The following is an 11,623-nucleotide window of genomic DNA, read 5'->3' as shown; positions in this document are numbered from 1 at the left end:
TTTCCCGATCTATGCTTGCCTCACCTAAATTGGCCCTTTTCGATATACGATAGCGACTTTTACTCGGCGACGACCTACAGTGATATTTATGTTAGTAGATAGACACAGCGAAGCTCTATATCTTTATAGGCGAGAATTTCTTATTATGTTGAGGTTCTGGCGAATGGTACTAGAGTAAAGTAGAGGTCTTTGAAATTCGTGCTTAATTTATGCTTTAAAGCATAAATACTAAGCAGAAACGACTTCTATCTACTACTCTACTTCTACGCCTGCGATAATTTAAGCGAACTTAGCATAAATCAATAGACAAGTATCACGTTCATAAGTAATATATAGTTAAAATCATAAGTTACCGCCTAGTGTATCTAATAAGAAGCGGTAGAAGTGTACTACTCAAGGTGAGGCAAGCATGCGTCGGGAAAACTTCATGTCGACCACTGTACGCTCTGCAAGATCTTCTAGTTTTTCCCCCATGACAGCAAAATTGAATAGAAGAATGATTTCTCTTTATGGTCTCTGACTCGGAATTGCAATGCTCAGATGAGACGTACCTAAACAAGCCCTCCAAATAATCCTCAACAATCCAAGTCCCTCAGTGGTATCTAGTTTCGAACATAAGGTACAGTACAAACGCCTGCCTGCGCACCATATCGCTAAGATCAATTCAACCTCTACCATTTCTTATGACTCCTTGTCGTCATCTAAATCACACCCATGCGCCGCATCAGTCCATCCCATCAGCCTGTTTGCCATATCACTGGCGTAACAATGCGTAGCACCTCCTTTTCCGAGATCATTCGATGGATCAATCGCACCAGAATTGTACAGTCTCGCGCCTCGGTAGTATGCCTCGGCCATCTCGTTGCCCGCAACATCAGCTTGAAGGTTGATGTCCTCGGCGAAACCATGTCCTGCATCAGTTCCGGCCACTGTGACTAGTCAGTATCCTGTCCGCTGGAGTGACATGTACTACTCACCACCATCCCGGATCATGCCCACGATCTGGTCTTTGGGGCAGGGATTCTGAACCTTGCCATCATCGTTGCAAGTATGCGTTCCCTTGAAGTCTTGCAGTAATCCTGGATTGTGTATTCCATCCGGAGACACGCTACTCTCCGCTCTTACGCATCCCTTGGTCTCCTGCATCACTGCAGCCAGGATGAATCTGTGATCAACCCGCGTCTCATGCGAGACCTGCTTGATCGCATCGTAGAGGTCTTGCGTTTCTTGCGCATTGTTGTTCGGTTGTTTGTAGAGGAGGTCGCAGGATCGGGCTATTAGGTGTTGATTCGTAATCCACATTTCGTTGAATGACACCCAGTGTTCTTGGGCAGGCCAGCCCGCGGCACGAGAGCCGTTGCCGGTGTACATCACGTACGAGTTTGTGCCGCCTAGAACGAGTGAGTGGATGGTCTTGGATGGATGACAGGAGGGCTACCAACCATCAAAGTCGTTCCAGTAGCCGTCTGTTCCTAGCAGCCCTTGGACTATGCTTAAGTTGTCTTCATCTCGTTTTACTGATGTTGGTGCCGTCCGCGCAAATGCTACAAGGAGGCATGTGACGAATATCTGTCAGATGTCAGCATGATCCACCAGGAGATCTGGTTGTACAGGATCTGGAACATACCGATGAGAATGAAATCATGTTGTGTAATGTTGCTCAGCCGAGCCGTAATATAATCGTGCCAACCACTATCCTATTCTGTTATATGCGGCGACTGTATCGAGAAGTGGTCTGTCGGTCGCAATTCGTCAGTAGTCAATCAGTGTAGTAGTTATGTAACAAGATATAGCAAGGTACAATGCAAGAAGTAGCAGAGCAGAAAGGTTGATCCGTCAGAAATGGGCGGCCGTAAGCATTTAGTTATGGTCCAGCACGTCTCGCATCTCCTGCTACCGCAGGCCACCACCCACTATCCCATGCAAAACGCCGCAGTCAGGCTGAAAGGGCAAGCGAAAGACTGAAATGCATGAAACGAGATCCCGAAGGGCCCAAAAGTCTTGGAGCTAGCCCTGCGCGACTTGAAGGGTCAGCACAAGCGCGAGCCATACGGAGCTTTTTCTCATGCAGAGGGCTTTGCGACGGCGGCTTCAGATTTGATTTTAGCAAATCTAACTTGACTGAGCGTGGCGTGGTCGATAAGTGGAGGCTTGTACTTGTACAGCACAAGAGTCGCAAAAATGATCATGCTGTCAATATATCTCTCATAGGATAGTTGGGAAATGCTATGCCATAAGCAATTGCCAAGTCCTTGTGGTCGTAGCGGTGCTTGTCGAGAGATTTGTGAGCGCGCGAATTGAGCCAGCCAAGTGCTTCTTCGTGATGGCTGTTGAGGGGGCTGATGTAAGCATCTATTTTCGGACATCGCGCCACCAGTACCAAGCTTGTTAGTCCTGATCAACTCTTGGCTGCAGTCTTTCTTACTTGTTCGCTTAGGTTGAGGGTGTTGGCATGGTTGGCAGACAGGCACACCAGGTAACGACAGAATTCACCGATATTACTAGTCCCGATTAGGCTTAGTTTAGTATAATTCCGCACGCATGTACTGTGCACGCCTGGTAGGAGACCCCTTTTAACAAGAGTCTTTATATTAAACAGAGCTGTTATTCTACTACTAAATCGGTACACAGTGCTGCAAAGGTACGTCCTCCGTAGCCTAATTAGTTATTAATATATACTAATATTCATATAGTTTAACCAGTTTAATATCTATAAAAGGTGTCTAGTTTGACTTAACTAAATTAAGTAAGTTTTCTAATTCTATTACAATCTAACTTAGCTAACCTTATAATAGTGCATAATTTATTAAAATCGCTATTAATATCGGTCGGCTAGCCGGGGCTTAGTAGCGTATATTTAATTAAATATATAAGCTAATACCTCGAGCTACTTAAAGAGGGTATTAAGGCGGGAATCGAACTAAACCTTTTTTTTTACTTACTATTTATCCGAGCGTATAATAATATCGTAGTATAGCGTAATTTACTTATATTACTAGGGTAGTTTAGCGATCCGACGCTAAACCTAAGCTTACGTAATTTTTTACTATTCCTCCTAAACTTTCGCTATATATTCCCTATTATTAAGCTAGTTATTTAATTAGTATACCCTAGGTTTAATAATATTCTAATTAGGCTCGATAGTGTTCGTATTAGGAGAGTAAAAGGAGTAGTTAACCGAAATAACGCCGTAATAGTCGCGTATTTCTTAAGCTTTCCTAGGACCTATAAATCCGTAGGACGAGTCGCCGTCTTTAAGTAGCCGCTAGGGATCTAGCTAAATTACCTAGTATACCTAGTAGGCGAGGATTAGCTTAGGTAGGATCTTTTTATAGTAGTAGGCCTACTTTATTGAATTTCCCTTTAACTAAATCTCTTTCTCGACTAGTTTATTCGTTTCCTACTTCTTTCGTTACTATTATGCTTATTAGCTGGGAAAAGACTGGAAAACAGGCAAACAGGGCAATGGGTTGAAGTTGGTTGTATGACTATCTAGAGAGGAGTGATTCGCCGGAAAAGTACCAAGTACTACGGCGAATCACCATCCCCGCGGCAGGCGCGTCCTATTCAGGCCGTCAGGTGACCGATATAATGCCATGCCAATGTATGGCCACGCCATAACAGTTACCTAGTGAATTACTTCTTAGTTTTATCTTACTTTACGCGTCGTTATAGATCGCCTCCTCTATAGGGCTTTATAGTCTCTATACCCTCGTTATTATACTAAATAAGGTACTAAATCTTTAGATCCTATGATACCTACCCCGTAAAGTAAAGGCTATCGCCTACTAGTTCAAGATATATAGTTACGTTTCTCTAATCGTTACGCGTTTCTCTCTTCTATATAATACGTAGAGCTATGAATTCCGAACGGTTATAGTAGAACTTATTATGAAAGATAATCTAGCTAAAATACTCCTTAACGAAGTAGTAAATATAGCGGATTATATAGCGAATCCGCCGTACTCTTACCGTATTATTAAATTTAATCTAAGTATAAGTAGCGCTATAGGTTCCTTCTTTATTTATATACCTACTTAAAGTACGTTCTAGTATACGTATAGTAGCGTTATTAATACCGAATTCCTTTATCTAGATAAGTAGGCGCTTAAATCGCTACGGATTTTTATTAGAGTTAACTATATTCTAAATAACTTTCGTAGCGATCTTTTTAGGCCTACTAAGTTTAATCTCTCTTTAGGGCCGTAGCCGTCTATAGGCTGCTTTACCTAGTTCCTTTCGCTACCGAATTGGATTATAACTAGTACTATAGGCAAGAGAGTAAATAAAGAGGAAAGTACTTTACTTAATGCCTTTAAATAAGGTATCGTTTAGGCGTCGTAAAAACGCGTCCTTTAAATAGTTATTAGTTCCTAACGCTTCCGAGACGATTTAGTCTCTAGCTTAAGCGTTTTAGGGCGTTTTGTACTTATAGCTTAAGGGTGTTATGAATATGCTTAAGGATAATATTTAATCGTTTAGTACCCGAAATTTATAAAGCTAAGCCTAATCGGGACTAGTCATATCGGTGAATTCTGTCGTTACCTGGTGGGCACGCTAGTATATCGATACCGGCCCTGGTCCTTTCCTGCCAGAGCTCTTCCCAGATTTTATCCAATAGTGTCAACGATATTGTAACGATGGGACCTCATGTCGAAGGCAGTGGCGATGCTTAAATTGCGGGAGTTTTAGCTCGTGGCGCCTGCGAAACTCAAATATTCGATTAAGGCGTGACCGGGAAAGCGCGATTATCATTTCTCTAGCATGAGAATGTTCTTGTTGTAACGTTACCTCCTTATCGAGACTTTCATTCCCATTTCGAAAATGGAGGTATGTGTGACCAGAACCAACTAGTATCAGTATCATTTCGTTGGTATCTCCTTCGTCATCACTGCTACTAACTAGTCATCTACAACGATCATCTACGATGATCCAACAACCACATTAGCATCGCCACCACCAATGCACATATGACAGCCGGCGCAATAATGATGAGCAGACCACACACGAATTTCAACAAGCATGGTCTCGACACACTCAGGCCATAAGGAGCTCGGTCAACTGCCATGCCTGCACTATTGTCGACCTATCTGATCTGCTTCTGGACAATATCGAGTTCAGTGTTAAGTTTGTGTAAGGCGTCTGGATCGCTGTCGAGGCTGGCAGCCTTTGGACTGGGCGGCTTTTCCAGTGTTTCCTCGTCTTTGATGGTCATGTTTGGTAGGTGATGCACTAAGAGACTGGGTCAGTTCTCGTTTCGATTGTGAGTATCAAGGGGTGGAATCTGTGTGTCAAGTCTCGAGGGTCTCAGAAACTATGCTCTTGTGCACAACTCGCTCACCGACACCACACTCATGCGGCTCGAGACCTGGTGCTTTCCTTCACTGTCACAACACGGGCTTTGTCTGGCAGTTTGCTCGAAGGTGGGCACTGTGGCACAAAGGCTTTTCATCACTCTGCGGCCACATGGTGTGTTCAGCTTATTCAAGGTGAGGAGCAACTCATCCATTGTTACATGGCGGCGCTAAACAACGGGTGCCGTGGTATCCGGGAGTCCTTTGTTCTTGCGCAGTCGATACATTTTGTTCCTAACAACACCCTACTCTCAACAGGTTCGTGGACAGCTAAGACGGAAGCTCACTCAGCCCTGCACAGGTGCGATACACTTTACGGAGTCTTGCGGCCACTCCTCTCTGTGAGCATGTATCGCATCCTTTCTAGGCTGCTGGTTTGTTACTGCCGGTGACCAGCAGAACTTCGGTCTTGCGGGCTAGGTTAGTAGACCTGTGGTTTGGCTAACGTCCTTCCTCGTTCTCGAACTTCTGTTCTCGAAATTCTTCCACGTTCCTTTGATTTGTTCACGTTGCAGATTCCTTTGCAAGGTCAATATAATGTTACGATTCGCATGCAGCTTCCATAAGACGCTCTGCCTGCGTAGAAGAGCAAGACCGGGTCTAAGTACCTGATACGCAAATGATACCATGCTGCTGGCTGAGTTGCTCCTATTGCAGTTCACGTTGTCTTGCCAACCAGTGAGTACTCTTGCAGGGGGTCCCTTGCAAAGAACATAACATGATCGCAATCAATACTTGCTTGGATGTGGCAGGTACCAGAAACTCAGAATGGACGGTTCTGACGGAGAATACTCCGCAAGTTCTCCCGGGCAACCTACCTAGGTGCACGTTGAGCTTCCGGAACGTGTCTGGTTCTTTGGTCAGTTGAGAGCATAAACGACGGTATGTAAAAGGTTAAGCGAAAGTTAGACTTTTCACTAAGCGAGGAACCAGGCCTTGTACTGAAACTGTGCAGCATTTTACGACAGCATGAACTTGCTCAGCGCACTGCAGCTGGCACGTTTCGGTCAACCAACATGGCCGCTCGATCTCCCCGAATTCGTGCCTGTTACCGGCCACATTGATCGATCGGGGAGTGGCTGGCTTCCAGTGCTTGGAGGTGATAACCTTAGTATTCTCATCATTGCCAAGGTTGAGCTAAGCGGAGTTGGTCTTAGTACTATCGGATACGAAACGCCTGCATCATATACGAGATGTCAGATTGTGATCCAAAGGTCGCACAGTTGCCTTGACAGTACACAGATCTCGCCACTACTTGGGCAAAGGCAACCTACTGCAGTCAAAGACCGCATAGCGTCCGCAAGACGCTGGTGAAGATGCCGGGTTGCGCTGTGAAGAGGCGTCGGGGCATTGTTGACGGATCGTGGCTGGTGGCAGTTGGGAGCTCGGGTGGGTCGTTTCTCCATGAAATTCACGAAAGAGGTTTACGGTGCCAAGATACCAAGACCTCAGATCAGAGCGTCCGCCCGCTACTTCACGTCGTCAAGCATACCAAGAGCGCCAAGTCCGACTTGGCCAGCCGCGACTAACTTAGAGCATCTCTAGATTCGGTTCGCGCAAGGTTCAGAACAGTTCGAATGACGACAACGACTCAGACAGAGATGCATAGAGCTTGGTTTTTGCTGTCAACCTGAACGAAGGTCAAGCCATGCAAGGTACAGCCAAGGCAGGGTCGAAACTTACGTGCAGCTTCTGAGAAACGTATAAACAGAGCTTCGTCGCCCGATGTTTCTTGCGACCAGCCATACATCGACCCATCATCAAACATGAAGTTCTCAACAGCACTCCTTTTCGCTACCACAGCCGCCGCAGTGCCATTTGGCAACTGGAAGCAATGGAAGCAGCCAAGCACCAACTGTCTCACCGATGAGCAGGCTGCATACATCAACGAGTTATCGACTATCTTCCAGCTCAAGGCCAACTTGACAGCTGCAAGACTAGCCGGCGAGGAGCTCTTCGCTGCCGAAGAGTACAAGCAGTACGGTCACTCTATCAACTCCCTCCGGGGAGACGCAGTACGTATCCATTATCTCCAACCCTCAATCCCATGCTAACATAAGCAGCTTGGAACGCTCGTCGAACCAAGTGGAACACAATACGTCGAGAACGTCCTTTCCGCGCCACCTCTAGCCAGGATTGACAGCCTCGCCAGCCTTCATAACTGCACACACATCATGGAACACTGGGACTTTTACGGTGTCGGAGGACCACAGAACGCCAACATCCCCGTCAGAGGTTTCTCTTTGACCAAGGTTGATCTTACCAGAGAGAAACAGCCAGTTGTGTGGCGACAGGTCGAGTTCAACTCGATGCAGTGGGCCAACAACACTGGGTTCACCATTGAGTTCCCGACATCTGGACCATATGCGCCACAGCCTGAGTAGGAAGGTGAACATGAGTTGTACTAGCAGGCGATCGTGGAAAAGTCTTATAGCATTTGTACAAAGATTTCCTGCTCGGGACGAAGGTTTTGCGCCACCTGTTTATGCATAATGATTAATATGAGATAAGACAACCGATTGTCGCTCACTTCCATCTTTTCCATTCGAAGCTTTGAGTCCGCCTGTGACCTTGTCCTTGACATGCCAAATATCATTGCCTGAATGCACGAGTTGTTGATATTCACTGACATGGAACGGAAAGAACGGTTTCTTACGCACGCTGATGCGTGTCGGCGCGAAGCGCAGAAAGCCGCCGCAGACCAATGTAGCAGAATAAATCCATGTGCCGAAGTCTGTTTCGTGCAAGACCTTCCACTTTCTCGAACTCATTTGCACACTCTACCACCCATTTCACCCCTCCGAAATTCACCGCCCCGACTCTCCCCTCCTCAATCTCTCCCTGACCTTCATGATCGCCTTCCCCATCCTGTTTTCTCCCCACTCTCCCTCCCTCCCCTCCGCATGCTCCCCATCAAAGCCAATACCCCAAATCCTATCCTCCGGACTCGCCTCAACCAACTCCCTATCCCCCGTCTCCAACAAAATCTCCCTCAACTCCCCATTCTGCCCAAACTTCCTCAAGTTCCCCTCCTCCACAACCCGATCCGCCTCCCCTCCCCACACCTCCCCGTCAAAGCCCTTGACCTCCCTCCCCAACGCCTTCGCCCGACTCGGATGCGCATTCTCACCCTTCAATATCCGTCCCGCGACCTCCCTGTCACCCATGAGCAGCGCCTTGTGATACATCATGTAGTGCTCTGTCGTTGGGAACTCGACTGGACTCTCGTCACCAGCATAAGGGTCCTTTGGCGCGGTGAAGGACACGGGGAACCATTGGCTGAGGCAGATGTGTGGATCATCACTCTCGTGCGCGAAGAAGTAGATGTGGGTGGGTGTTACCTTGTTGGGGAGTTTGGCGGAGTGTTGGAGGGATTGTGAGAAGTTGTAGGGGTTGCTGGGGTGGTGGGTAGGGAGGTAGGAAGGTTTTGCGGCAGGGCCGTGAGGCGTGGGTGGTTTGGTTGAGGGCGTGGACATTTTGGTGGTTGTTCCTGTTGTGATATGGCGATGTGATTCGGACTTCTTGGTGCGAGCTGGGCGATGAAGCAGATGTTGTTGGGTGTTGAATCGTTGTCTGGGATGTAGTAGGTCAGCTCTTCTTGAGCAGGTAATAATCCCATTCGAGATGTGAGACCTGAAGATGTTCAGCTTTATCATGGATTAAATCAGTTCGAGGTTAGTGGACTGAGACTGTTGGACTAGGTTGTTGTCGTCTTCACCCGTTGCTCCAGAACATGCTCCCCGCATCGAGGACTATGGCATCATGAGACGGCCTCTGGATATGGTATGCGATTCCAGGCATCACTTCCACAATGGACAGCGCCGTTGTCACGATACATGCTTTTGTTTTGCGCTGCTGCCGTCGTAGAAGTAGCTTTTTGATCTACTAGGAGCTAGGATTGGGAAGTCCAGAGGTCAGAGGCATGCCGCTGAGACTATCAGATTGCTGCCTTAGGCACACACAAAGAGCACGGGCATCTCAGGCGCCCAATCCATATTGCGAGTTTCAACCTCCTTTTCGCGATCTTAAAACTCTGTTCGTTACGATGTTATGAAGCCCTGAACTTCACGGCATAACAATGGTAATTTCGTGTGCCACACTATTATAACGACCTTTTATGAAGACTTCGGACGCTTCTCGGATTCTTTCTTTCGTCCCATCTCGGCGGAGAAGACATCCTCAAAGACCCACCTATCGACGTGGCCATGACGTCTGACTTTCGGCTGTTTTCTAACCACGGTTCACACGTATCGCTACGCAGAAATGTCTGACTTCAGAGCCAGCAAAAACATCTCGTGAATGACCTTGTACCGGCAGGGAAAGAACGGCAGACACAGTCTGAAAATTTGAAGCATATCCACTGATTTGAATTTATTCCAGAAGTATCGGCATCCGAAACTAACAGAACCAGCAACATCTTTTCAGTGCTTCCCTTCTTGATATATACATATTCAGCTTCCACTGACATCCTTATTCTTGACCACAGCCGAAATACAGATCCCACCACCAACCTCACACCATGGCACCCACAAACACAGCTCTAATCTACAAGCAAGTCCCATCCGGCGCACCAGTCCCAGGGAAAGACCTTGTCGTCGAAGATGTCCAATCCGTATCCGAGGCGCCAAAGGGCGGCATCTTGATTCAAGTCCTCTACTCATCTCTCGATCCCTACCTCCGAGGTCTCCTCCGCGACCCATCAATCAAGTCGTACTTCCCTGCATTCCAGCCGGGCAACCCGATGCAAACACTCTCCATCGGCAAAGTCATCCAGTCCTCGACGAATCAATTCAAAGAAGGCGACCTCGTCGAAGGCAGACTGCCCATCCAACGCTTTGTGGCGATCGACTCGGATCAGCTCAAGGGTATAAGCAAGTCGCAGGCTGATCCGAATGACTCAGAATTCGACATAAGACACTACCTCGGCGCCCTCGGCATGCCCGGCCTAACAGCCTACTCCAGCTTCTACGAGATCGGCAAACCAAAGAAAGGTGAATGCATCTTCGTATCAAGTGCGGCAGGGGCAGTCGGGCAAGTCGTCGGCCAACTCGCCAAGCACGAGGGCCTAACAGTCATCGGCTCCGTCGGGTCCGACGAAAAGCTAGACTTCATCACCAAAGACCTCAAATTCGACAGCGGCTTCAACTACAAGAAGGAGTCACCGAAAGACGCTCTCAAGCGTCTCGCGCCCCAAGGGATAGACATCTACTTCGAGAATGTAGGCGGTGAACACCTCGACGCCGCAATCGAGAACATGAATAAATTCGGACGCATCATCGCGTGTGGCATGATCGCGGAGTATAATGCCAAGGACGAGAGCGAGAAGTATGGACATAAGAATCTGATGATGATTGTGGGAAGGCAGATTACGATGAGGGGGTTCCTGGTGGGTGAGGATCCGAGTTGTGGGCCGAAGCATAAGGATGATCATCAGAGGAATGTGAAGAAGTGGTTGAAGGATGGGAGTTTTACGGCAAAGATCCATGAGTGGGATATCAGTGAGGGGGATAAGGGGTTCGTCGGGATGTTGAAGGGGGAGAATTTTGGAAAAGCAGTGTTGAAGGTTAGTTGAGTTGCTAATGTAGAACCAATGAAATTTGTACTAGCTGTCTTGTACTGCTCTGCTTGCAATGCATGCATCTTATTTTAACCTTACTTATGACCGTTCGTGTTTGTCTTCTTTCCGTACAACTTCTTTATCATGTCCTCGAGCTTGATAGTGTCTTCCAGTTCAGGGAAGCCCATCCTCTGAGAGGGGTCGAAGACGTCGTCTAGCAAACCGTATCTCTCCTTGATGCTGATGACCTTCCTCAACAAAGATGGATCCAGCCTGGACAAATGCATGGGATTTTCCTTGACCTGCATTGACCTCATTCCTACATCGCCATTCTTCGCCATCCAGTTCCTAAGGATGCCAGCGACTGCGGGCAACTGTTCGTCGACAAGTTTGTTGAATCCATGGCGCTCAGCCCATCCTAATCCTGACGTAGCATCTAACACCCTCATGATAAACATCAAACTCATCGCTACTTGGACGGCCGACCCGACAGCCGATTGATCTTGGCCCATCTGAGGTACGATGAACCACTTTCTGTCTTGCCATAGCTCGCCAAGTTCCAAAGCAAGAACCAAGCAAGCTCGATTCATTCCGTGGAAGTCAAATTCTATGCTCGATAGCTCGTAGCGCAAGCGGTGTCGAACAGCGTCTAACAATTTCGAAACTCATTTGGCGAAACCTCGACACCTCGAAACCTTATACTAGGCCTGCG

The 11,623-nt window shown here is 47.5% G+C and overlaps 5 protein-coding genes across 5 annotated transcripts; 2 read left to right on the top strand and 3 right to left on the bottom strand.

Annotated features, from left to right (window-relative positions):
* Positions 1-681: 681 nt before the first annotated feature.
* Positions 682-1,645, bottom strand: PMZ80_007487 (uncharacterized protein; the record flags this gene model as incomplete). Its single annotated transcript, XM_064875895.1, has 4 exons — positions 682-929; positions 978-1,391; positions 1,443-1,569; positions 1,628-1,645. The coding sequence occupies 4 exons, from the start codon at positions 1,643-1,645 to the stop codon at positions 682-684; spliced, it is 807 nt and encodes a 268-aa protein (XP_064728159.1).
* Positions 1,646-7,120: 5,475 nt separating this feature from the next.
* PMZ80_007486 (uncharacterized protein) lies at positions 7,121-7,738 on the top strand (the record flags this gene model as incomplete). Its single annotated transcript, XM_064875894.1, has 2 exons — positions 7,121-7,369; positions 7,418-7,738. 2 exons carry the CDS (start codon positions 7,121-7,123, stop codon positions 7,736-7,738), a joined length of 570 nt encoding a protein of 189 aa, XP_064728158.1.
* Positions 7,739-8,161: 423 nt separating this feature from the next.
* On the bottom strand, positions 8,162-8,830 carry PMZ80_007485 (uncharacterized protein; the record flags this gene model as incomplete). Its single annotated transcript, XM_064875893.1, has 1 exon — positions 8,162-8,830. One exon carries the CDS (start codon positions 8,828-8,830, stop codon positions 8,162-8,164), a length of 669 nt encoding a protein of 222 aa, XP_064728157.1.
* Positions 8,831-9,873: 1,043 nt separating this feature from the next.
* Positions 9,874-10,926, top strand: PMZ80_007484 (uncharacterized protein; the record flags this gene model as incomplete). The annotated part of the gene is made up of 1 exon (XM_064875892.1): positions 9,874-10,926. One exon carries the CDS (start codon positions 9,874-9,876, stop codon positions 10,924-10,926), a length of 1,053 nt encoding a protein of 350 aa, XP_064728156.1.
* Positions 10,927-11,006: 80 nt separating this feature from the next.
* Positions 11,007-11,423, bottom strand: PMZ80_007483 (uncharacterized protein; the record flags this gene model as incomplete). The annotated part of the gene is made up of 1 exon (XM_064875891.1): positions 11,007-11,423. One exon carries the CDS (start codon positions 11,421-11,423, stop codon positions 11,007-11,009), a length of 417 nt encoding a protein of 138 aa, XP_064728155.1.
* Between the last annotated feature and the right edge of the window lie 200 nt (positions 11,424-11,623).

The sequence above is a fragment of the Knufia obscura genome (genome assembly GCF_036327395.1).
Source record: "Knufia obscura strain CCFEE 5817 isolate CBS 148926 chromosome Unknown scaffold_9, whole genome shotgun sequence".
NCBI classification, from domain to species: Eukaryota; Fungi; Ascomycota; class Eurotiomycetes; order Chaetothyriales; family Trichomeriaceae; genus Knufia; species Knufia obscura.
Note: the sequence above shows the minus strand (reverse complement) of the source record. Positions and strands in the feature narration are given on the sequence as shown.